This window comes from Mustelus asterias, chromosome 9, assembly GCF_964213995.1.
Source record: "Mustelus asterias chromosome 9, sMusAst1.hap1.1, whole genome shotgun sequence".
Taxonomy (NCBI): Eukaryota; Metazoa; Chordata; class Chondrichthyes; order Carcharhiniformes; family Triakidae; genus Mustelus; species Mustelus asterias.
The window spans coordinates 14,836,417-14,860,937 of NC_135809.1; the positions used below are offsets into that span (position 1 = coordinate 14,836,417).

Genomic DNA, 24,521 nt, shown 5'->3' on the forward strand with positions numbered 1-24,521 from the left:
TCCACAGGTCTGCATATGGAGGTATCCACCCATTCCATGTTGAAAGGGTTGACTCCAAGCTTTGGACAAGGTCCTCTGCCAAGATGCTGCTGGACCTTTCATGCTCCATGACATTATATGCAGGCTTTCTGGCACGCTTTCCATGCACCAAGCATTTGATTATACATGCCCAGTGGCCGTCCATTTCACTTGGTCTGTCAAAGTCCTCATGTAACTTCTCTGCAGAGAAACCAGTATGCACCCTTGTCCTCCAGTGAGTTGACACCAGTCCTCTCTGATTTACCGTAATCTTGACCCCCTGTGCACTTGTGTCCATTGTCTCACCAAGTGTGGATCCCTCCTCAAGCCTCTAAAGTACATGCAATGTCATTCTCTGAGCTGGTAGCTACAAGTTAAAATCAAATAATGGCAATGTGTCTCCTTCCTCTTCCGCGTTTGACTAGGAAGGTTCCAGTTCTTGGATAGCTGAAACAAAAAACAGGGCAAGGGTGGATCACAGTGGAAACATTAAAAAGCTTGCGTCAGAAGGGATAGTGCAGTGAGGAGGAAATGAGATGACAGAAGGTTCCTGCAGACACCCTCATTGTGATTCAAATAGTTTGCTGCTAATTAAATGATAGGGATGTGTGAAGTGAGCAGTGAAGGAGATGGGTGGTGTAGTTCTGAGGATGTACCATTTAAAAATGTCTTCCTGACAGTGACAATTCATGTCAGATCACTTCCTCTTCTACCACATCCATGTTCTTGGGACAACATTCCTGGCATCAACCTCTGCCTCCATTCCTTCTCACTGTCTGCTGAACATCTTGTAAGTTTTGATGTTTGCGAGTTACTGATTAACTAAAATAGGTGGTTGAGAACTCATGAGTGATTTTAATGTACTCTACTAAATTTATTAAGAAACAACGGTTTAGATATGCATCAGCTGAACAGATAGGAAAAGCACACTAAAGGTTAGAGTGGTCTATTGATCCTGGAGGGCAAACAGACAGATGGCACAGAGTGGGTTAATGTCTGTAGCTTGTGGCAGCAGCCACCTGCTCGACTGCTGGAAGTGTTAGGCAGATCTTCCAACCCCTGCCCCCAACCTTCCTCCATCTTCCCTGGTCTTCCTTTTAACCTGAAGAAAGCAGCTACGTGACAAGAACTGCCCTGCCACCGAATAACCATTAATATATCTTATTTCCAAGGGCTGGTTGTTTACCCTGTGTCAATCACTTGTTCAAAGATCTCTGGCCAATGACCGCAGGTGTCACCTCACCGTGTTCATCAGTTGAGGTCATCTTTTAGCTTATCTCATGCTGGGCACTATTTGCTAGTCTTTACTAGACAGTAGTATGGATAAGAGGGTAAAAAAGATGTTTGACTAACTTAGGAATGTCAACTGATTGTATGTAGAGACATCTTAAATAGGTAACAGCGTGAATTTTAGATGCTGCTTGCGTCTCAATGTATATGATTGGTTTGATCATATATCTCAATCATTACTCCCATTTTCACAGACTAGGCAATTTAATCCCCACTGGTTCAAAGACAATTCTTTATTTATTTAATTGATCTCAAACTTGGTTGGTAACCAAGCTAAACAGTTCAATCTGCATTGCTTATCTTTTAAAAGAACAGAAAATGATGGAGCAACTCAGCAGGTCTGACAGCATCCGTGGAGAGAGAATAGAGCCAAGGTTTCAAATCTGGATGATCCTTCATCATCTTCGTCGTATGTGATCTCACCTGACTTGTCAATCGTCCCCTAATCAAGCTCTACTCAGCAATCCCCAAAGGACCATTGAACCACAGAACACTGCATTGGGCCAAATTAAAATCAGCATGATGTCCATTATATTGCTTCAGTAACAATTAGAGAACACCAGTTACAGACATCTCGGTGCCAACAACTTCCAGGGCCTGCTAGAAGCATCCTGCAAAGGAACATGATTAAAATACATTTCTTAAAGGCACAGTGCCATCACAATCCCATAGGGGAGATTGCAAATTGTACCGGGTATATAATGCCAAGTTCCTCCAGACATTCCAATTCGGCCTCTACCTTGCCACATAGGGCATAGGGTATCGGCCATGCCTTGAAGTATGTAGGTCGGGCCTCTGGGTCCAGTTAGATTTTGGCCATGGTACCTAATCTTCCCAAAGCATTCTTGGAACACTTTTGGACATGTATGCAATGGTAACTAAACATGAACATGTACTGTAAATAGTTATAACTCTTTGGAAAGAGGAAAAAAATCTTTAAAAAGAAAGGGGGAATGTTGTAAAATGCCTTTAAGGGATAGCAGCATGCGTAGAAAGGAAATATGTCACGTGATCCAACTTTAGCTATGCTTTTGCTTTCAATAAAGTGCACACACATAACTCTGAAGCCCTGGTGTCGATAAGCTTTCTAACTATGTATAAATATTCCCACATGCCTTGTTTCAATAAATGAACCCCCAAAATATTTACGTTTATGGGTGACTGGTGTCTTTATATCATTGTCGAAATGTGACATACCTCAACTTGTTTCCCCAAGTTTGCAATAATAGGGCTATGGAATGAAAAGCATTTCCGCATCTAGCAGGAATGGTTTGCTTTAGTTAACAACAGTTTTGATCTTTAAAAGAACAAAGAACAGTACAGCGCAAGAACAGGCCCTTCAGCCCACAAAGTCTGTGCGACAGATGCCTCTCTAATTTAATATTTTCTTGTCTCTCTGTGATCCATATTGCTCTATTCCCTGCCTCTTCATGTATCTATCCAGATGCCTCTTGAATGTTGTTATAGAATCTGCTTCCAATACCAATCCAGCAGCGTATTCCAGGAATTCACCACCCTCTGTGTGAAAAACTTGCCCCTTCCATCTCTTTTAAACCTTCCCCCTCTCATTTTCAACCAATGCCACCGAGTAATTGACCCTTCGACAATGGGAAAAAGACTCTGACTATCCACTCTATCCAAGCCTGTCATAATCTTGTAAACCTCTATCAGGTCCCCCCTCACCCTCTGACACTCCAGTGAAAACAATCCAAGTTTGTTCAACCTTTCTTCATAGTCCATATCCTCCAAACCAGGCAACATCCTGGTAAATCTCTTCTGCACTCTTTCCAATGCATCAACATCCTCCCGGTAGTGTGGCGATCAGAATTGTACACAATACTCCAAATGCGGCCTAACCAAAGTCTTATACAGCTGCAACATGATTTTCCAATTCTATACTCAATGCCCCGACCGATGAAGACCAGCATGCCATGTGCCTTCTTGACCAGCTTGTCCACCTGAGTTTCCACCTTCAGAAAACTGTGGATCTGCATGCCTAGATTCCTCTATGCTAATATTTCTGAGGGGTCTACCATTTATTGAATACTTAGCTTCTGCAGTATACTTTCCAAATTGCATCACTCGCATTTGTTTGGGTTCAATTCCATCTGCCAACTTTTGGCCCAGGTCTCCAGCCGATTTATATCCTGCTGTATTCTTTGACAATCCTCCTCAATATTTGCTACTCCCCCAAATTTTTGTATCATCTGCAAATTTACTAATCAGACCACCCACATTTATAGATATTACAAACAACAGAGGCCCCAGCACTGCTCCTTGTGGAACACTGCTTGTCACAGATCTCCAGTTGGAAAAGTGCTCTTCTACTGCTATTCTCTGCTTTCTATGCCCAAGCCAGTTGTGTATCCATCTTACCAGCTCACCTCAGATCCCATATGACTTCACCTTCTGTATCAGCCTGCCATGAGGAATCTTATCGAAGGCTTTACTAAACTCCACTATCACTTCCTCAAAGAACTCAATCAAGTTTGTGAGACACGACCTCCCCTTCACGAAACCATGCTGCCTCTCGCTAATAAGCCTATTCTCTTCCAGATGTGAGTATATCTAAGAATCTTCTCCAATAATTCCCCCACCACTGATGTAAGGCTCACAGGCCTGTAATTTCCTGGATTGTCTCTTCTGCCCTTCTTAAACAGAAGAACAATGTTAGCTACTCTCCAATCCTTTGGTACCTCGCACGTGGCTAAAGAGGATACAAAGATTTTGGCCAAGACCTTAGCCATTTCTTCCCTCACCTCTCTCAGTATTCTGGGATAGGCCCTATCTAGCCCTGAACTTGTCCACCTTAATGTTTTTTCAAAACCTCCAATACTTCCTCCTTTTTTATCTCAACATGTCCTAGAATGTCAACATCCTTCTTTCTGCACTCACATCCACCACATCCTTCTCCTTTGTGAATACTGATGCAAAGTACTCGTTAAGGACCTCACCCATTTCATCTGGCTCCACACACAAATTCCCTCCACCACCCTTGAGTGGACCTACTCTTTCCTTAGCTACCCTCTTCCTCTTTATATATGCATAAAAAGCTTTGGGATACTCCTTAATCCTGCCTGCAAAGGGCATTTCATGTCCCCTTTTTGCCCTCCTAAGTCCCTATTTAAGCTCTTTCCTGCTATCTTTATATTCCTCAATTATCAATTTCCTGAAATTCATGTATGCCTCCTTCTTCTTTTTCACTAAGCTCACAATCTCTTTTGTCATTCAGTGTTCCCTTGCCATCTTTATCCTTCATTTTTACAGGGACAGACTTGTCCTGAATTGTTAACAACTGACTTTTAAAAGGTTCCCACAAATCAGATGTGGATTGACTCTCAAACAGCCGTCCCCAAGGCTACATCCCCTAGTTCCTGCCTAATATTGTCATAGTTAGCCTTCCCCAGTTTAGTACTTTCACTCTAGGACTACTTCTATCCTTTTCTACATGTATCTTAAAACTTATAGAATTGTGATTTTGTTCCCAAAATGGTCCCCCACTAAGATAGCAATCAATTGTCCAGGCTCTTTTCCCAGAACCAGGTCTAAGATAGTCCCTTCCTGAATTGGACTACCTGCATATTGCCTCAAGAAGCAGTCTTGAACACACTGAACAAACTCTGCCCCATCCAAGTCCTGGCACTAAAGGAATCCTAGTCTATGTGGGGGAAGTTAAAACCACCCATCACAACAACCCTGTCGTTTTTACATCTTCCCATAATCTGCTGACGTATCAGTTCCTCCACTTCACGCTGGTTGTTGGGAGGTCTGTAGTACAACCCCAACAGTGTGGTTGCACCGCCCCTGTTCCTGAGTTCTATCCATATGGCCTCACTGCATGGTCCCACCAAGGTGTCCTCCCTCTGTATAGCTGTGACATTCTCCCTAATCAGTAAAGCAACACCCCCATCTCTTTTGTCACCCTTTCTATCTCGCCTGAAGCATCTAAATCCTTGAATGCTAAGTTGTCACTCCTGCTCTTCTTTCATCCAAGTCTCCATCATAGTTCCATGTAATAATCCAAACTTTAAGTTCATCCGCCCTACCTGTCATACTCCTTGCGTTAAAGCAAACTCACCTCAGGCCATCTGCACTGTCATGTTTTGTACACTCTGCCTGTGTTTTATTTCTCTTAGCCTTACTGGACCCATTCACTGAGTTCTCCACAGTCTCTGTACTCTGCACTGTGGCCCTTTTTGATTTTTGTCTTTGTTTCTGCCCCTCCCCCCCCCCCCCACTTTACTTCCCTCTGACTTCCTGCATTGGTTCCCATCCCCCTGCCACATTAGTTTAAACCCTCCCCAACAGCACTAGCAAACACTCCCCCTTGGACATTGATTCCAGTGCTGCACAGGTGCAGATTTGTACTGGTCCCACCTCCCCCAGAACTAGTTCCAATGTCCCAGGAATTTGAATCCCTCCCTCTTGCACCATCCCGCAAGCCACATATTCATCTTAGTTATCCTGACGTTCCTACTCTGGCTAGCACATGGCACTGAGAGCAACCCTGAGATTACTACCTTTGAGGTCCTGCTTTTTAGTTTAACTCCTAACTCCCTAAATTCAGCTTGTAGGACCTCATCCCATTTTTTGCCTATATCGTTGGTGCCTTTAAGCACCACAACAGTTGGCTGTTCACCCTCCAAAATGCCCTGCAGCCGCTCCGAGACATCCTTGATCCTTGCACCAGGGAGGCAACACACCATCCTGGAATCTTGTTTGCGTCCGCAGAAACAACTACCTTTTCCCTTTCCATTGAATCCCCTGTCACTGCAGCTCTGCCACTCGTTTTCCTGCCCTCTTGTGCAACAGAGCCAGCCACGATGCCATGAACCTGGCTGCTGCCACCTTCCCCGGTGAGCGTTCTCCCAATAGTATCCAAAGCGGTATATCTGTTTTGGAGGGAGATGACCGCAGGAGACCCCTGCACTGCCTTCCTACTCTTTCTCTGTCTGGTGTTCACCCATTCCCTATCTCCCTCAGTAATTTTTATCTGCGGTGTGACTAACTCACTGAACATGCTATCCACGACTTCCTCAGCATCGTGGATGCTCCAAAGTGAATCCGTCCGCAGTTCCAGTGCCGTCAAGCGGTCTAACAGGAGCTGCAGTTGGACACACGTCTTGCACATGAAGGAGCCAGAGGCATATGAAAGTTCCTTGAATTCCCACATCTCACAAGAGGAGCATGACATGGGTTTGGGATCTCCTGCCATTAAGGGTTAACTTAAGGGACTTAACCCTTAAGTTAACTTACAAGAACAACTACAATGCCAAGAGGAAAAAAAAGAAAAAGAAAAAAGAAAAACTACTAACCAGTCATCAGCCAATCACTTACCTGCTGGTTGTGATGTCACGATTTGATTTATTTCTACCTCCCACTTGCCCTCGAGTCTCCCTCGCAGGTCCGTCTCTCCACTCCTCCCGAAGATCAGCACCTCTTTGATTGTGGTAACAAAATACTATTTCATTCTTCAAGAAAAAATGTTAATAACTCTATACAGGACACCAGAAGTGGCTGAGGTGAACTACAAATCATGTGTTCATGAAATTCAAATGTTAGAAATGGAAGGTGAAGGAATCATAGAATCATCGAATCCCTACAGTGCAGAAGGAGGCCATTTGGTCCATCATGTCCATACTGACTCTCCAGCAGAGCATCTTACCCAGGTGCATTGCCCACGATTTCCCAACACACACCAACATTGCCACCGTAGGATGCAGACAATTTGGCCCAAAGAACAGGAGCAGTTGCAAATCTCCACCAAAGAACAGCTCCATTTTGTACACCAGTTGTGCTTCAGAAGAGAAATCATTTGACAATTTTTTAACACATTGAGGGAGTGGAAAAGTTTACATTTCACTCATTATTGGAAAGAGAATGCATTATTACTAAAAATTATTGTCACTCAGAAGGTGGCATGTTACAGTTGCAATGAAAAGTTGCCAATCTCCCTAGTGGGCATGTGAAGGCTATCAATAAACTGAGCAGTGGAAAGATACAGCCAGAAACAAGCACAAAGTGGAGGGGTGTAATTGGAGCGTGCACCCAGGGATGTCAGGAAAAGACACCTGCAAAGTTTGTGTGCGTTCTCCATTTGATAAGGTTGTTGAACCGCCAGCAGTAAACATGTTGTGCCCCAGGAGACCTGCAGTCATGGGGCATCTGTTGATCACAGGAACAATTGACTGTTGTTCAGAAGCAACAAACAAAAATCCCATACACCAAAAGATCAATGGCCTTTCTATCTATTGCCACAGAGCCTCCGCACACCCTACTGCCTCCCCTCACAAAAGCATAGCCTCCATCTCGCCACTCGCAATGCTATAGGTAATGCAATGATAGCAGGCAAACAATTTGAAAAATATATATTCAGTCATGGAATGTGGGTTATGCTGGAAAGGCCAACATTCATTCCCAATTCCTAATTGTTCTTAAGGTGGTGGTCAGATGCTTGCCTCCGCCAGTGCCGTCCATGCAGTGATGAAGGTATCTCTACAATGCTGTTAGGTATGAAATTCCACAATTTTGAATCAGGAATTTGGGGGGGGGGGGGGGGGGGAGATGGTGGTATGGTGGTCGTGACATTGGACTGGTAACCCAGAGGCCCAGGCTAATGCTCTGCAACATGGGTTCAAATCCCACCACGGTAGCTAATTAAATTTGAATTCAATTAAGAAATCTGAAATATAAAGCTAGTTTCAGTAATGGTGTAGGTACAATGGCATTACCACTGTTGACTCCCCGGTCACCAACATCCTGGGGGTTGCCATTGACGAGAAATTGAACTAGAGCTGCCAATAAATACAATGGCTACAAGAGCAGCTCAGAGGCTGGGAAGTCTGCAGAGAGTAATTCACCTCCTGACGCAACAAAGCCTGTCCAACAGCTACGAAGCACAAGTCAGGGTATGATGGAATATGCTCCACCTGTCTGGATGAGTGCAGCCCCAACAACACTCAAGAAGCTTGACGTCATCCAGGACAAAGCTTGATTGATGCCTCATCCATCACCTTCAGTGTTTACTCCCTTCAACACTGATGCACAGTGGTAGCAATGTGTACCATCTACAAGATGCACTGTAGCAACTCACGAAGAAGCCTTCGACAACACCTTCCAAACATCTCAAACCTTCACAGAGACTGCAGAAGAAAATTAAAATTCTGTAAAACTAAAGGAAAAAAATAATTATTCTAAGCTGAAGAAAAGCTTAAGAAGTGCAGGCGCAGAAAGAAACCACCAGAAAACATCTCCAAAGAATGGCTTGGAAGCTGAAGGCCGAAATTAAATTTGTCACTGCATCAGAAGACTCCATTGAAATCCATAAAGGTGTAGCTTCAGTACCCAGACTGTACAATGTCAGCAAACCTAGCAGGGGTGAGCTAAAAATTTAAATCTTTGGACAACACAAGTCGTGAAAAATAAATTAAGTACTGCAGTTATCAGAAATTGCAATTTGAAATGTGATGCGCGTCTGGTAAATAGACAAAGCTGATGTTGCCAGAAACAGAAGGCTTTTATTCACTAAAAAAGGAACGATGTGGAACAGACAATAAACAGACAATACTGAGCATGTGGACCTCCCGACTGAAGGCCGGAGGGGGAGGGCTGCAGCCTTTATACCCTGAGGGCGAAGCCTCCAGTTAAGGGTGCAGCCGAATTAAAGGTGTCAGGGAGTGTCTCATATATGAACAGTAGTGGCAACAATATATACAGCTCAACCGTGCCGAAGGCACGACAGTAGTTTACCACAAAATGCAATCTGAGAAATCTAATTAGCAAGTTGACACCTGAACACGTGGCAACAGAGCTCACTCTGAGCAAAGAAAAAATACGAATTAATGAATTGTGACTGAGTAGGTGGCTTTAGTAAAAGCCAGAATTTGATGCTGCCTAGGCCTGACTACATTGTGCTCAGGCAGGGAAAACTCAAACCAGCCGATCTAGGCAGAAATTATTGACAAAATGTCAACGCTGAGATTGCGAACACCATTACTGCGGGAGCCTGCCAAAACCAGGAAATGCTGGAAAAGCGCTGCATGAAGGGAGTACGCCATCTTAGATTTTTGAAAGAGCAAATCCTGCCTTTAAATGCAGAAAAGGAAACTTCGAAGAAACAAATGGAAGATCTAACGAATTAATTGAAAGAGTCTAAGGAGCAGTTAGTGACCATGGGCAAAAGATTCTGAACGTCACATGTCACTGGGTCAAAAGCCTGGAATTCCCTTCCTAGCAGCACTGTGGTTGTTCCTACAACACATGGACCACAGCAGATCAAGAAGGCAGCACACCATCAGTTTTCAAAGTCAATTAAGATGGGCAATAAATGCTGGCCTAGCCAGCGATGTTCACATCCCATGAACAAATGTAAGAAAACAGCGCTTGTGAATAGTGGACAGCACTTGTCTTCCTTAGCCTTCTTACCCAGTGTTTCTTTCTTCATAACCCTGAGTAAAACTTTCACTAACTAGACACTCTGCTCAGAAAAGCTTACTTTTTTCTCTCTTTCCACCCTCTCTCACAATTATTTATTTGGTTTAATTAAGTTGTTCCCTCTTTTTCACATCTTTTCCCACCATCACTGAAGCCATTTGTCATCTGAATTTAGATAAGCTCTTTGACATTGCATACATGGAGCTGCCTCCCTGACAGCCAATATAAATAAGTAGTATTCCATACAATGTTATGCATGTGACTGCAGGGTCTCGACTACAACAGTGGGACACAGAACAAACAGAATATAGAAATAATAAAGAATACTTCGAGTCCATTGAGGTTTTTTTTAATGAAAAGGGAAGGTAGATTTTCTGACATGTTAGTCTTCCGGCTTCAATGTCATCCATACTAATGACTGAACCCTTGATGATCACCTTTGCTTAATCCACCTACTACCCAACCCTATCTTAGAGTCAGTCAGAGAGCAATGACCACACCTCTCTCTCTCCATGTGCGTGCTGCCGATGGAACACAGTTCAGCTGAAATCGGCTGGGTTTTTGCTTATCCCCTTCGTCAAAATCATAAACCTAGTGGAGTAGCCTCACATTCAATTTTATTTATAATTGAATATTGTTAATTGTCATATTGGTTGTTGGTGTAAGAACCACACGAGAGAAAGGATAGCATTTGATTCTACAATCAAACGTGGGTGGCACAGTGGCACAGCGGTTAGCACTGCTGCCTCACAGGGTCAGGAACCAAAGTTCGATTCCCAGCTTGAGAAGTGCAGAGTCTGCACATTCTCCCCATGTCTGCGTGGATTTCCTCCGGGTGCTCCAGTTTCCTCCCGCAGACCCAAAGACGTGCTGGTTAGGTGCATTGGCCATGCTAAATTCTCCCTCAGTGCACCCGAACAGGCGCCGGAGTGTGGCGACTGGGGGATTTTCACAGTAACTTCATTGCAGTGTTAATGCAAGCCTAATTGTGACACTAATAAATAAACTTTAAACTTTTAGTTTAATGTTTATCTAAATGCACGTACTCAGTAAGGACAGGCGACAACACCTCCTCCACGATCACCCTTAACGCCAGTGCCCCACAAGGCTGTGTCCTCAGTCCCTCAGCGGAAGCTGAGCTCACAGTCTAGTCCTGCATGCTGTTCAGGAACTCAGGTGAGAAATTCAATGTGCCAGGCTAGAGACAAAGGCAAATGGATGAACACATCGAGGTGCTTGGTGCATTGGGATCCTGACACAAGGTCTGCATTCAGTATTATGGTGAACAGGGCTTTGCACAGAAATTGCAGCCCATCCTATTTTGCAAAGATTTAATGCTCACCAGCATTAACAAATCTTTAGAGTCAAGCATGACACAATTCATCACAAGTACCAACCACCTAATTTTTTTAGTGTTGCAGAAGCTCACAATGCTGTTATCATGGCTCTGAACACTCATGTGCAATGGGGGCTTCCAGAGTATCAGGGCATAATTAAAACCAGTCCTCCGAAGCATCTGCTCCACAATGTCCCTCTGTCATTATATTCTCCTGCAGAGAATCTTTCTACGCCTCCTTCTCCTTCCTCTTCTCACAGCTCCTCTTCCTTCCCTCTTCTCACAGCTTATCATACTCTATGTAACCTCTGCTCGTTCTGCAGTCAGGCTCAATGCCAAGAGAAGCCCCTGTAGGCCATCACTATTTGATTTTAACTGGTTTGTGAATAAGCCTTGAAGACACAAAAAAAGTACTTTAGCACCAGCCAGATCACTTCCTCCAAAATGTTCAAAGGTATAACAAATATGGAAAAACACCCAAAACGCAAGAGAATATCATCCAAAATAAACATTTCAGCAATTAGTTGATTCTCCCTTTTGGAACTTCAAGGCATCTCATAATACAAAATGGAATCTTGCGACTGAGCCCGATTTTATCCCCATTGTCTTTGAATTGTTTCCCCTGCTGGGCTGAATATTTGAAGTTGAAGTTTTAAAATAAACCCAACTTTTTGTTCGATGCTCAATGTCTCAGCTATTGCGCAAAATTTGGAACTGAAAAGGGGACTCACTTTACAGAGGAAGTATCCCCCACTGCCAGTCACTTTTCACATGTCGAAACTAACGATATCCGTTTTGAAGCAATTTTCTATGAATGTCTGATATAAATAAAAGTGTTACAACAGTACATGGAACCAAATAGTTTGTCAACAATTTTAGTGACAAAAACTCTCTACTTTGGTAATCTTCTATCTGAGGGCTTAACCCATTGATTTTGGACTAGCTTTCCTCCCTACCAAAATAGGGGGCACAGGACTATGAGGTGAATGCACTTTTAGCACAGCTCAGCTTGTAACCCTTATGATTGATTCCCAAAGTTCCAGAGTTCAAGGCCCATGCCAAGGCTGGTGTGTAATATCAAATGTGATAGGTCAATTCAACGCTGAAAATGCTCTGCCTTTTGAATGAAATGTTATTGTAGTGATTATGTTATGGGACTCCTAATCTAGAATCCTAAACAGAAAGTCTTTGTTGTCCAGCTGCCATCCTCTAGTCTGACATGAGCCAGAATTTTACTGTCTGGGCCAGGTGTGTGCCCAATCCAGAAGTGCATAAAATCCTACGAGAAGACAGTTGTACAAGACATTGGCAAGGCCACACTTGGAATACTGTGTACAGTTCTGGTCACCCTATTATGCAAAAGGATATTATTCAACGAGAAAGAGTGCAGAGAAGATTTACTAGGATGCTACCGGGACTTGATGGTTTGAGTTATAAGGAGAGGCTGGATAGAGTAAGACTTTTTTCTCTGGCGTGTAGGAGGCTGAGGGATGATCTTATAGAGGTCTATAAAATAATGAGGGGCATAGGTCAGCTAGATAGTCAATATCTTTCCCCAAAGGTAGGGGAGGCTAAAACTAGAGGGCATAGGTTTAAGGTGAGAGGGGAGAGAAACAAAAGGGTCCAGAGGGGCAGTTGTTTCACACTGAGAATGGTGAGTGCTTGGAGCAAGCTGCCAGAGGTAGTAGTAGAGACGGATACAATTTTGTCTTTTAAAAAGTGTTTAGACAGTTAAATGGGTGAGATGGGTATAGAGGGATATGGGCCAAATGCAGGCAATTGGGACTAGCTTAGAGGTTTAAAACAAAAGGGCGGCATGGACAAGTTGGGCCGAAGGGCCTGTTTCCATGCTGTAAATCCCTATGACTCTATGACTCTATACTCCTTATATACCTATGACTGTGTGGCCAAATTCCCCTCCAACTCGATTTTCAAGTTTGCTGATGACACCACCCTTGTGGGTCGGATCTCAAACAATGATGAGACGGAGTACAGGAATGAGATAGAGAATCTGGTGAACTGGTGGCGATGACAATAATCTCTCCCTCAATGTCAACAAAACAAAGGAAATAGTCACAATTTCAGGAAGCATAGTGAAGGACATGCCCCTGTCTACATCAATGGGGGCGAAGTAGAAATGGTCGAGAGCTTCAAGTTTCTAGGTGTCCAGATCACCAACAACCTGTCCCTCCACACGGATGCTATAGTTAAGAAAACCCATCAATGCCTCTACTTTCTCAGGCGGTTAAGGAAATTTAGCATGGCCGCTACAACTTCCACCAACTTTTACAGATACACCATAAAAAGCATTCTTTCTAGTTGCATCACAGCTTGGTATAGCTCCTGCTCTGTCCAAGATCACAAAAAACTACAAAGGGCCGTGACCGAAGCCCAGATCATCATTCAGACCAGCCTCCCAGCCATTGATTCTGTCTACACGTCCCGCTGCCTCAGAAAAGCAACCAGCATAGTCAAGGACCCCACGCACCCCAGACATACTCTCTTCCATCTTCTTCCGTCGGGAAAAAGATCCAAAAGTCTGAGGACATGTACCAACCGACTCAAGAACAGCTTCTTCCCTGCTGCCATCAGACATTTGAATGGACCTACCTCGTATTAAGTTGATCTTTCTCTGCACCCTAGCTATGACTGTAACACTACATTCTGCACACTCTCCTTTCCTTCTCGAAGTAGTGTGTGCTTTGTCTGTATAGCGCACAAGAAACAATACTTTCCACTGTATACTAATATATACTAATATATGTGGTTAATAACAATCAAATCAAAAATTTTAAAATTTTTAAAAAACATGAATAGATAACAACAATTCTTGTTTGCCCCCCTACAGAAAGTATAGTTCATTTGGGTGGCGGAGGCCCTTTTTCCTTTGAGTTTTGAATTTGTAAGTTTGGCTCTGTTTGGTTCTGCTTTGCGTCGGGTCTTGCCTCCTCTCCTTAACTGAAAATTCTTGTTCGCTCTGCCTGCTTCTCACTGTTTTGTTTATTCTTGATCTCAAGCAAGAGAAAGTCAGAAGGTAAGTAATTTGTCTGTTTTCATCAACGAATCGTAGAGAAAGATCAGCTTAATATACGATAGGTCCATTCAATGGTCTGATGGTAGCAGAGAAGAAGCTGTTCTTGAGTCGGTTGGTACGTGATCTCAGACTTTTGCATCTTTTTCCCGATGGAAGAAGGTGGAAGAGGGTATGTGCGGGTTGCGTGGAGTCCTTAATTATGCTGGCTGTTTTTCCGTGGCAGTGGGAAGTGTAGACAGAGTCAATGGATGGGACACTGGTTTGTAGAATCATAGAATCATAGAATCCCAACAGTGCAGAAGGGGGCCATTTGGCCCATCGAGTCTGCACCGGCAACAAGCCCACCCAGGCCCTATCTTTGTAACCCTACATAACCCCCCTGACACTAAGGGGCAATCCCACCCAGATCTGTTCCCCATAACCCCAAGTACTTATCCCGCTAATCCCCCTAACCTACACATCTTGGGACACTAAGAGGCAATTTAGCACAGCCAATCCATCTAATCTGCACATCTTTGGAGTGTGGAAGAAAACCAGAGCACCCGGAGGAAAGCCACACAGACACGGGGAGAATGTGCAAACTCCACACAGGCAGTCACCCTAGGCCGGAATTGAACCTGGGTCCCTGGCACTGTGAGGCAACAGTGCTAACCACTGTGCCACCGTGCCACCCCTACGGGATGGACTGGTCTACGTTCACAACACTTTGTAGTTTTTTGCGGTCTTGGACAGAGCAGGAGCCATACCAAGCTGTGATACATCTGGATAGGATGCTTTCTATGATGCATCTGCAAAAATTGGTGAGAGTTGTAGTGGATATGCTGAATTTCCTTAGCCTCCTGAGAAAGTAAAGGCATTGGTGGGCTTTCTTAACTATAGTGTTGGTGTGGAGGGACCAGGACTGGTTGTTAGTGATCTGAACACCTAGAAACTTGAAGCTTTCGACCATTTTCAGCAGTGGATTTTTACATTTTGTTACTGTGGGTCGATAGACATAAAGGTCCCACCTGAAATGTTCACATGTTTCATATTCAAATTCAAAGCTTTGATTTGATTTGATTTATTATTGACACAGCACGGTAGCACAGTGGTTAACTCTGCTGCTTCACAGCTCCAGGGTCCCGGGTTCGATTCCCGGCTCGGGTCACTGTCTGTGTGGAGTTTGCACATTCTCCTCGTGTCTGCGTGGGTTTCCTCCAGGTGCTCCGGTTTCCTCCCACAGTCCAAAGATGTGCGGGTTAGGTTGATTGCCAGGTTAAAAAAATTGCCCCTTAGAGTCCTGGGAGGCGTAGGTTAGAGGGATTAGCGGGTAAAATATGTGGGGGTAGGGCCTGGGTGGGATTGTGGTCGGTGCAGACTCGATGGGCCGAATGGCCTCCTTCTGCACTGTAGGGTTTCTATGATTCTATGCTGCTTCACAGCTCCAGGGACCTGGGTTCGATTCCCGGCTTGGGTCACTGTCTGTGTGGAGTTTGCACATTCTCCTCATGTCTGCGTGGGTTTCCTCCGGGTGCTCCGGTTTCCTCCCACAGTCCAAAGATATGCGGGTTAGGTTGATTGGCCATGCTAAAAATTGCCCTTAGTGTCCTGAGATGCGTAGGTTAGAGGGATTAGTGGGTAAATATGTAGGGATATAGGGATAGGGCCTGGGTGGGATTGTGGTCGGTGCAGACTCGATGGGCCGAATGGCCTCTTTCTGTACTGTAGGGTTTCTTTCTTTCTACATGTATTAACATGCAGTGAAAAGTATTGTTTCTTGAGCGCTATGCAGACAAAGCACACCGTTCATAGAGAACAAAATGAGAGAGTGCAGAATGTAGTGTTACAGTCGTAGCTAGGGTGTAGAGAAAGATCAACTTAATGCAAGGTAGGTCCATTCATAATTCTGACAGCAGCAGGGAAGAAGCTGTTCTTGAGTCGGTTGGTACATGACCTCAGACATTTGTATCTTTGTCCCGACAGAAGAAGGTGGAAGAGAGAATGTCCAGGGTGCGTGGGGTCCTTAATTATGTTGCTGAGACAGCGGGAAGTGTAGACAGAGTCAATGGATGGGAGGCTGGTATGCGTGATGGCTTTTTAGTTGGTTAAATACCAATCCTAATGGGGTGCCGTAATTAAATTCATCACCACTAAACATTGTAACATCATGGAGCTTTAATGCTTGTGAAACCATCTATAGTGAATCAATGAAAATCACATCTCCGTGCTTCTTCAAATCATCAAATTAGTGACGATCCTATTCATTTGTAGATTCTTAATGTACCATGAAGACGAATAATAGAATAAATAAAAACCAAAAACAGGCAAATAAATAAAACACTGCTTGTGCTATTTATTGGATAATTTTCAAGTATAAAATACAAGCATATGCATGCACTTCTGGCTGACAATCTAACAACTCTTAATATTCAACATATAATCTCAATGAATTTATGTATTATTTTCAATGATTTAACTTAGGAAACCATTACTTACTCAAATAAATGGTTTTAAATGGGCACTCCAATTAATTGACATTCTTCTTAAATTCAAAGCAACTGGAGGGATTCTCCAACCTTGGCCGGAATTCTCTGGCCATTCACACCAGCCAGATTCTCCAGTCCCACTGGCAGCACACCCCCGCCCGCAGGTTTCCTGCCTTGGGTGACTGTGTGGAGTTTGCACCTTCTCACCGTGTCTGCGTGGGCGTCCTCCAGTTTCCTCCCACAGGTTAGGTGCAGGTTAGGTTAATCGGTCATGCTAAATTGACACTTAGGATGGAATTTTCCCCTTCTCAAGAGACTTTGGAGTGAGGCATAGATGAATGGGTGTATAAAGCATGGGGACAAAGGCTTGGGGGGGCGATGCACAGTAAAGGGTTAATGATAGCTATACAGTGGCACGGCGGTTGGCACTGCTGCCTCACATCTCCATGGACTCGGGTTCAATTCTGACCTTGATGTCTGTCTGTGTGGAGTTTTCATGTTTTCCCTATGTCTGCGTGGGTTTCCTCCAGATGTTTCAGTTTCCTTCCACAGTCCAAAGATGTGCAAGTTAAGTGGATTGGCCATGTTAAATTGTCCCTTAGTGCATACGTTAGGAGGGCTAGCAGGGTAAATGCACGGGGTTTCAGGGAAAGAATGGGGGTGTGGTCCTGTGTGCGATGTCAGAGAGTCTGTGCGGGCTCAATGGGCTGAATGGCCTCCCTCTGCAGTGTAGGAATTCTATGGATTCTATTTTTCTATTGAGCATATGCGTAATGAGCGATGTCACTCACTGAGATGGAAATGGTGTGAAGCATCTCAGAGAGTACCTCCAGCTATATCTTGGTCTTATTTAAACTTTTAAAATAGCGTGTAAATAAATGTTATTGAACAAAAGACCACTGCCTCCAGCAAGGGTTCTTCTCAAGTAACCCTGAGATAATCCCACAATAACAGTAGTACAATGGTTGGTCATTAATTACACACTGCATTTTACATAAAGTGAAGGACAGAACTTCAGGTGTACATTTTCACTGAACTTTTCTGGCATTTTTTTGCCACAGGACTAACACTTAAGTTAAAATCAAAGCCATGATTCATATTTTAACTTGCCCAGTGGGAACAAGACCAGAAACAGAAAATGCTGGAGGAACTCAATAGATCTGACAGCATCTGTGGCGAGAGAAGAGAACCAACTTTTCGAGTCAAGGTGACCGTCCGTCAACGCCGACTCGAAACATTGCCTCTATCCTCTCTCCACAGATGCCGTCAGATCTTTTGATTTGATTTGATTTATTCTTGTCACATGTATTAACATACAGTGAAAAGTATTGTTTCTTGCACGCGATGCAAACAAAACATACCGTTCATAGAGAAGGAAACGAGAGAGTGCAGAATGTAGTGTTACAGTCATAGCTAGGGTTTAGAGAAAGATCAACTTAATGCAAGGTAAATCCATTCAAAAGTCTGACAGCAGCAGGGAAGAAGCTGTTCTTGAGTCGATTGGTACGTGACCTCAGACTTTTGTACCTTTTTCCCGAAGGAAGAAGGTGGAAAAGAGAATATCCAGGGTGCATGGGGTCCTTAACTATGTTGGCTGCTTTGCCGAAGCAGTGGGAAGTGTATCCAGTGTCAATGGATGGGAGGCTGGTTTGCATGATGGATTGGGCTGCATTCACGACCTTTTGTAGCGCCTTGCGGTCTTGGGCAGAGCAGGAGCCATACCAAGCTGTGATACAACCAGAAAGAATGCTTTCTATGGTGCATCTGTAAAAGTTGGTGAGAGTTGTAGCTGACATGCCAAATTTCCTTAGTCTTCTGAGAAAGTAGAGGCGTTGGTGGGCTTTCTTAACTAAAGTGTCGGCATGGGGAGACCACGACAGGTTGTTGGTGATCTGGACACCTAAAAACTTGAAGCTCTCGACCCTTTCTACTTCGTCCCCATTGATGTAGACAAGGGCATGCTGAGTTTCTCCAGCATTTTCTGTTTTTGTTTCAGATTCCAGCTTCCACTGTATTTTGCCTTTATCTTAGGGAACAAGAACAGGCTTGGGCTGGATATGTCCAGCCCAATTTCAATATTAATTGATTTCAAAATTGGACAAGATGTAAAACATATGTACGCCTAATGTCTGACTTCCATTAAAAGTGGCTAACAGCCATAAACGCTTGCATTCAATGAGCTTTTGGGTTCAGTGGACTTCACTGAAGAGGCATCCTAGTAGTTAGGGAATTGTCAATTACTAACTTCACCACTTCCTACCATATGCTGAATCAGCCTTGCCACCCACTTCCTCTAAGCCTAATTTCAGTAAGAAGAAAGTTTATATTACTCCCTGAAAGGTTTGCTGTTTGCTTCTGTTGAAACCATGTTTAACCTTCCTGTACACTTGGTTCTTCTCTTAAAGTGCTCTGATTTTTTAAAAGCTTCAGCTGCACTCATAGAATGGTTTTTATCCACTCCCCCCACCCCCCCCCCGCGCCCCCCCCCCCCCCCCCCCCCCCCGCCACCACCACCCCCCCACACCGCCATACCATCATAAACACTCATGCGGCAAATTTCCCCAGCTCCCCCAAGTGCAGTGTAACAATTGCTGGGCAAACTGCCCAATTAATAATATTCTAATGAGTTCATAGAATCCCTACAGTGCAGAAGGAGGCCATTTGGCCTATTGAGTCTGCACTGACCACAATCCCACCCAGTCCCTATTCCCGTAACCTCACATATTCACCATGCTAATCCCCTGATACTAGGGTCAATTGAGCATGGCCAATCAACTTAACCTGCACATCTTTGGACTGTGGGAGGAAACCGGAGCACCCAGAGGAAACCCCCGCAAATATGGGGAGAATGTGCAAACTCCACACAGACAGTGACCTGAGGTCGAAATTGACCCCAGGTCCCTGGCGCTGTGAGGCAGCAGTGCTAACCATTGTGCCATCGTCCGGCCAATCCTTACAATCGTGACACTTCTGAATATTCAGTTTCATTGAAATAACCATTCAAAATGGATGCCTGTGCAGCAAATCATCTCTTGAACTCTGTGGGGGTCACAGCCCACCTTGACTCTTTGAAACAAGCGTGACAAGGAATTTAGTTGCACAATGAAGAGGAATGCAAGGTGAGTAGGTGAGCAGCGCAGATTACTGCTCCCAAAGCCAATGTGTAGTTGGGGAGATCAATCCCGTTCAAGGTGTGACAATGAGCATATGGGACCCCGGAACAGTTTCTTAGGCAAGGCATGTTTATCACCTGAAACTAGCTGGTACTGTGCTCAGCTGGAGAAAATCACATGCATACTGGTTTGGGTCAGTCTAGACATAGCCAAATTCTGTATCTCTTTGATGTCCTAATACTATTCTGAAGTGCACATTACCATGAAGTGTTAGGATGGTACTCAACAGAATTATGCCATTGTAAATTAGGCTCAGGATAATGAGTCCTGATCCTAACGTGAAACAGACTGTTCCACAATCCAAAGGAATCCGCTTCATACTGCAGGGTGGTCAAAAAGGATATTGGATATGCAATTATCTCTAGATACAAGGTTGTACCACGCATAAAATCTCCTGTAAACCAGGGTGGATATCACCCAAGTAAGATTGTTTTTAATGGAGCATAAATACTGTAGAGCACAGGGACATGAGATAGATAGCAGTTTGTTCCAATCTGTGATTTATTATTGAAAATGCGTATGTACTGTAATTACATCCCTTTGTTTCAAAAAACACAGCCTGGGTATCAGTTGTATTCGACTGGATTTTGCACTTGCTTTTAAATCTGATTCCAGTCACTTAGAACCACAGAACATAGGGATTGCCAGAGGTTACAAAATCATGATTCATTTGGTCCACCTCGTGATAGTCATAAGACACAATGATGTTAATTAATCATAGCTATTAATTAATTTGTAACAGACAGAGAGAGGCATGACATGAGGAAACAGCAAATGGTATAAGGCTTTGAGAGCTAAAGGTCCAAAGTCACCAGTCATAATGACTTGTGACTTGGACGGGACTTCATGCAGTCCAGATCTAAAGCTGAGGATTCCAACATAACTGCATTCTGGTACGTCTGCACTTCTGACTCTATTCTGTGAGTGGTAAAGAGTATCCAGGATAGGAGATGGGAGTGTGTTGAACAATCTGCCATACACGTATCCCAGCTTGATGTTAGAGGAGGACTTTGCAGAGTTAACTGGCGAAGATTGCTTAAGTTGTGCCTTATATGATTCCTGGGTCTTGTAGTATAAGGATCTGGCACATGTTGGGTTAAAGTGGGACTGAGCACAGTACCACCCACATTCTGATGTAAGAGAACACGTGACCCACACCTAGGGGCCTGTCTAGTGTTAAATAGAGCCCTGTGCACAAACAAGCACGGAGACAGCTTCTAGATTGACCCCCTTATTGTTTATATACATGTACATAGCTCTTGTAGTTAATAAATACCTACAGCGAACCTACTTAAAATGCCAAGGAAAAGTTCCAAAGAAAGGTTTGGAATCTGAAGGCAGACATTTAAAATTCCTGGCTGCCGCAGAGGAATCCATGGGATTTCTTGGAAGTCCAACTTCAATTCCCAGAGTGCAGAGCCAGTAGACCTAGCAGGGGTGAGCTAAAACTTTCAAATGCCATGAAAAATATCTTAATAGATCAGTGGTCAGAAATTGCCATTTGAAAATTCCATCAGAGAAGCCTAATCCCCGAGCCGGTGTCTTAACACGTGAGATCCGTACTCGCTCCAAAAAGGAAAACAAAACATTAATTTATTGATTCGGAAGAATGACGACTAAAGAACCAGCTTTAAAGATTAGCAAAGTTAAGGATTCAATGATTTTGTGGCCCTAAAAATAAGTTAAAAGTTTATTTATTAGTCACAAGTAGGCTTACATTCACACTGCAATGAAGTTACTGTGAAAATCCCCTAGTCGCCACACTCCAGCACCTGTTCGGGTACACTGAGGGAGAATTTAGCACAGCCAATGCACCTAACCAGCACGTCTTTCAGACTGTGAGAGGAAACTGAGCACCCGGAGGAAACCCATGCAGACACGGGGAAAATGGGCAAACTCCACACAGACAGTGATCCAAGCCAGAAATTGAACCCAGGTCCCTGGAGCTGTGAGGCAGCAATGCTAACCACTGCACCACCATGCCATAACAATGAAAAGGAAAAGTCTGCGCCTAATAGGTCCAACTAGCCATTGTTTACATTTTTGCAAGGCAGAGCGTAAGTGCCGCTGCAGTGGGTGGTCACCAAGGTTGGTCTTTGATTTTGCCATCAAACAAATGGTGACGCCATCTTGGATTTCAACAATCTCTTAAAGCTGAAACTACCATTTAAAATTTTTAACCATGCATCAAAAATCCAACTTCAGTTGGATCAGTTTGGACTCATCCAAGGGCCAAAACTAACAGAAAATTGGATGCACCTCGGGGTGCTTATCAATTAGGAGCCCTGAGTATTGCACCCCCCCTGGACATAGCAGCCTATTGAATGGCAGCCAATCAGCACTCCGAGGGATGCATGACACTCAACCGAATGCAGCCTTCAAAATTTCTCACAAGTATTTGTTGCCAACTGGTCCTTGACTGGCCGCACTCACTGCACCTGCACTCCCCTAATAGGTCAGAGCTGTATATAAGCTGCAGGAATGGACACACAGCCAGTCACGCCACAAAGATATCTGCACACAAACCTGCACCCAGATTCACTGAGGCCGACCAGGAGAACCTGCTAGGTACTGTGGAGGAGAGGCATGAGTGAATCTTCCCCAGCCAGGACCCTCACCCAAGGGATGTATCTGCCACGGCATTGTGGGAGGAGGTGGCTGAAGTGGTGAATGCCAGGAGCGTGACACCATGCTCTGGCCGGCAGTGTCGGAAAAAAATGTACGACCTTCTCTCAGCAGCAAGGGTGAGTGAGCATCCCACTTGGAACCCCGCACATGCTTGGCACGGATCTCAAACCCTGCTTAGACACCTGAAGGGCATGCAACAAGTGACCCTTCCCCCAGGAACAGAATCTAACCCCTTCCCCTCACCCTTCAACAAGCACCCTTCAGTGGTGACCGCTTTCCCCGAAACTGCCAGCACAACTCTCGAGACACAGGCACGCATTGCGCACCATGCACTGCAATATATTAATGCTTGTTATCCACCTTATGTTCCCACAGGAAAAGGACATTCACAATGTACGGGAGACGACAAGACTGGTGTGGGTGTGCCTGACCTGCGGCAGCTGAGTAGCATGGAGGAGCGTGCCATGGAGCTGGCAGGGGGTGATGGACCTTCCCAATTGGTCACCGACAGCCAGCATGCAAGTGAGCAGGAGCGCTCTCTCAACCTAGGTCCTCCTCGAAGTAAATGCGATGTTTTTGCCTCCCTTTCCTTAATGTGTGTTCTTTTTTCCAGCTCTGGACCCAGAGGAGCCCGGCCGTTCGGGTGTTGCCACCGCCCCTGCTGCTCTGGAGCAAACTGCCCATGACCCCCTGGATGACACCTCGGAGGGAGGCACTGAGGAATCCTCCGAGGGCAGCACCACTGAAGCGTCACCAACATGTACCATACAACCCACCAACACAGAGACTATCACCAGGGTGGATACCTTTAGTGTTGAGGCTTCTGGGTCACGAACTGATGAGCGCATCACAGGCGCTGATGCACATCAGGGGGAGATGGGCACATCCGAGGGCTCAGGCACATGGAAGTCTGCCGGAGGCCAGGATTTAGCTGTCCTCAAGCCAGCTGCTGGGCCTCTGGGTTTGTTCCTCCCAAGATTAGTGGAGATGCATCAGCAAACCCAGGGAGTTGTGGAAAGGCTGTCAGCAACCATGCTGCAACTGCAAGGCTGTTTAGGGGAGTCCAACAGAGTGCTGTTGCAGGAGGTGGTGCCGACACAGCGTGCGAACCAGGCCAACACTGCAAGGGTGGCGATTGCAGTGGAAAGTCTGGCTCAGGGGTCTGTCCTCATGGGTGGCAGGGTCCAGGCCATCCTGGAGACACAACGGGCCATGGGTGAGTGTGTTTCTGGCATCCAGGAGGCACAGCGTTCGATGGCCATGGGTGTTGGGGGCATGTGGGAGACACTGCTGGCCATGGCTGGCATTCTCGCTGGCATTCTGGAGACACGGCAGGCTGTGGCTGTGAGCCTCGACAACTTAGCCCAGGCTCAGAGGGCTACTGCTGAGGGGCCCCAGAGCCTGACTCGCTCACAGAATGCTGTAGCGGAGGGGCTCCAGAGCTTTGCCCAGTCTCAGAGGCCAGAGCGGAGGGGTCACAGATCAAGGAACAGACGCATCGAGGCCTCCAGGACTGGCAGAGCCAGGTGATGCCGGAGCTTCTGGAGCTCAGGCCAGCTATCCTGGCGTCCCATGGAGTGTCCCCGGGGCCTCTGGGCACCCCAAGGGAGGAGAAAGGGCTCGAGCCCATGCCGGGGTCTTCCACCCAGGAGAACCCGGACATCCCGAGACTTTCCAGTTCCCCCCTTCCTCACAACGGGGCATCTCAGGGCCAGTGAGATGAACAGGGTGACACCAAAACAGTGCCAAACGCAGGTCAGCTGGGGTCCTCCAGGTCCCAGCCACCCAGGGAACGTCCGCCAAGGGCATCACAGGCAATGGGGTGTGCATCAGAGCTGGACACCTCCGCTTCCGATGTGCATCCTGGAGTAGCACCAAGAAGAAGCAATAGACCGCACAAAGTAAGAAAGTTGTAGTTCCCTAAGAGGGCCCGGATGAAGGTCACAGATAGTCAGGGTTTATTAATCAATAATGTTAAGGACACAATAAACCGTTAATTGCACCTCAGAGCTGTGACTAATGTGTCTCTGATCCCCCCCCGCCCCCCTCCAGTGCTGAGTGGTCCCCATTGCCATACACAGAGGTGTTGTCTGTTGAACCTTGCAGACTCAGCCACATGTTACAGAGTGCCTGCCCTACCTTCC

The 24,521-nt window shown here is 45.3% G+C and overlaps 1 protein-coding gene across 1 annotated transcript in view; it reads left to right on the forward strand.

Annotated features, from left to right (window-relative positions):
• LOC144498503 (uncharacterized) overlaps nt 1-23,999 on the forward strand; it is a 104,003-nt gene extending 80,004 nt beyond the window's left edge. The window contains exons 2-3 of the mRNA XM_078219712.1: nt 22,753-22,899; nt 22,991-23,999. Of these exons, the coding sequence (XP_078075838.1) occupies nt 22,827-22,899; nt 22,991-23,907 (990 nt within the window). The 5' untranslated portion in view covers nt 22,753-22,826 and the 3' untranslated portion in view covers nt 23,908-23,999. The remainder of the gene's footprint in view (nt 1-22,752; nt 22,900-22,990) is intronic.
• The last annotated feature ends 522 nt before the right edge of the window (nt 24,000-24,521 follow it).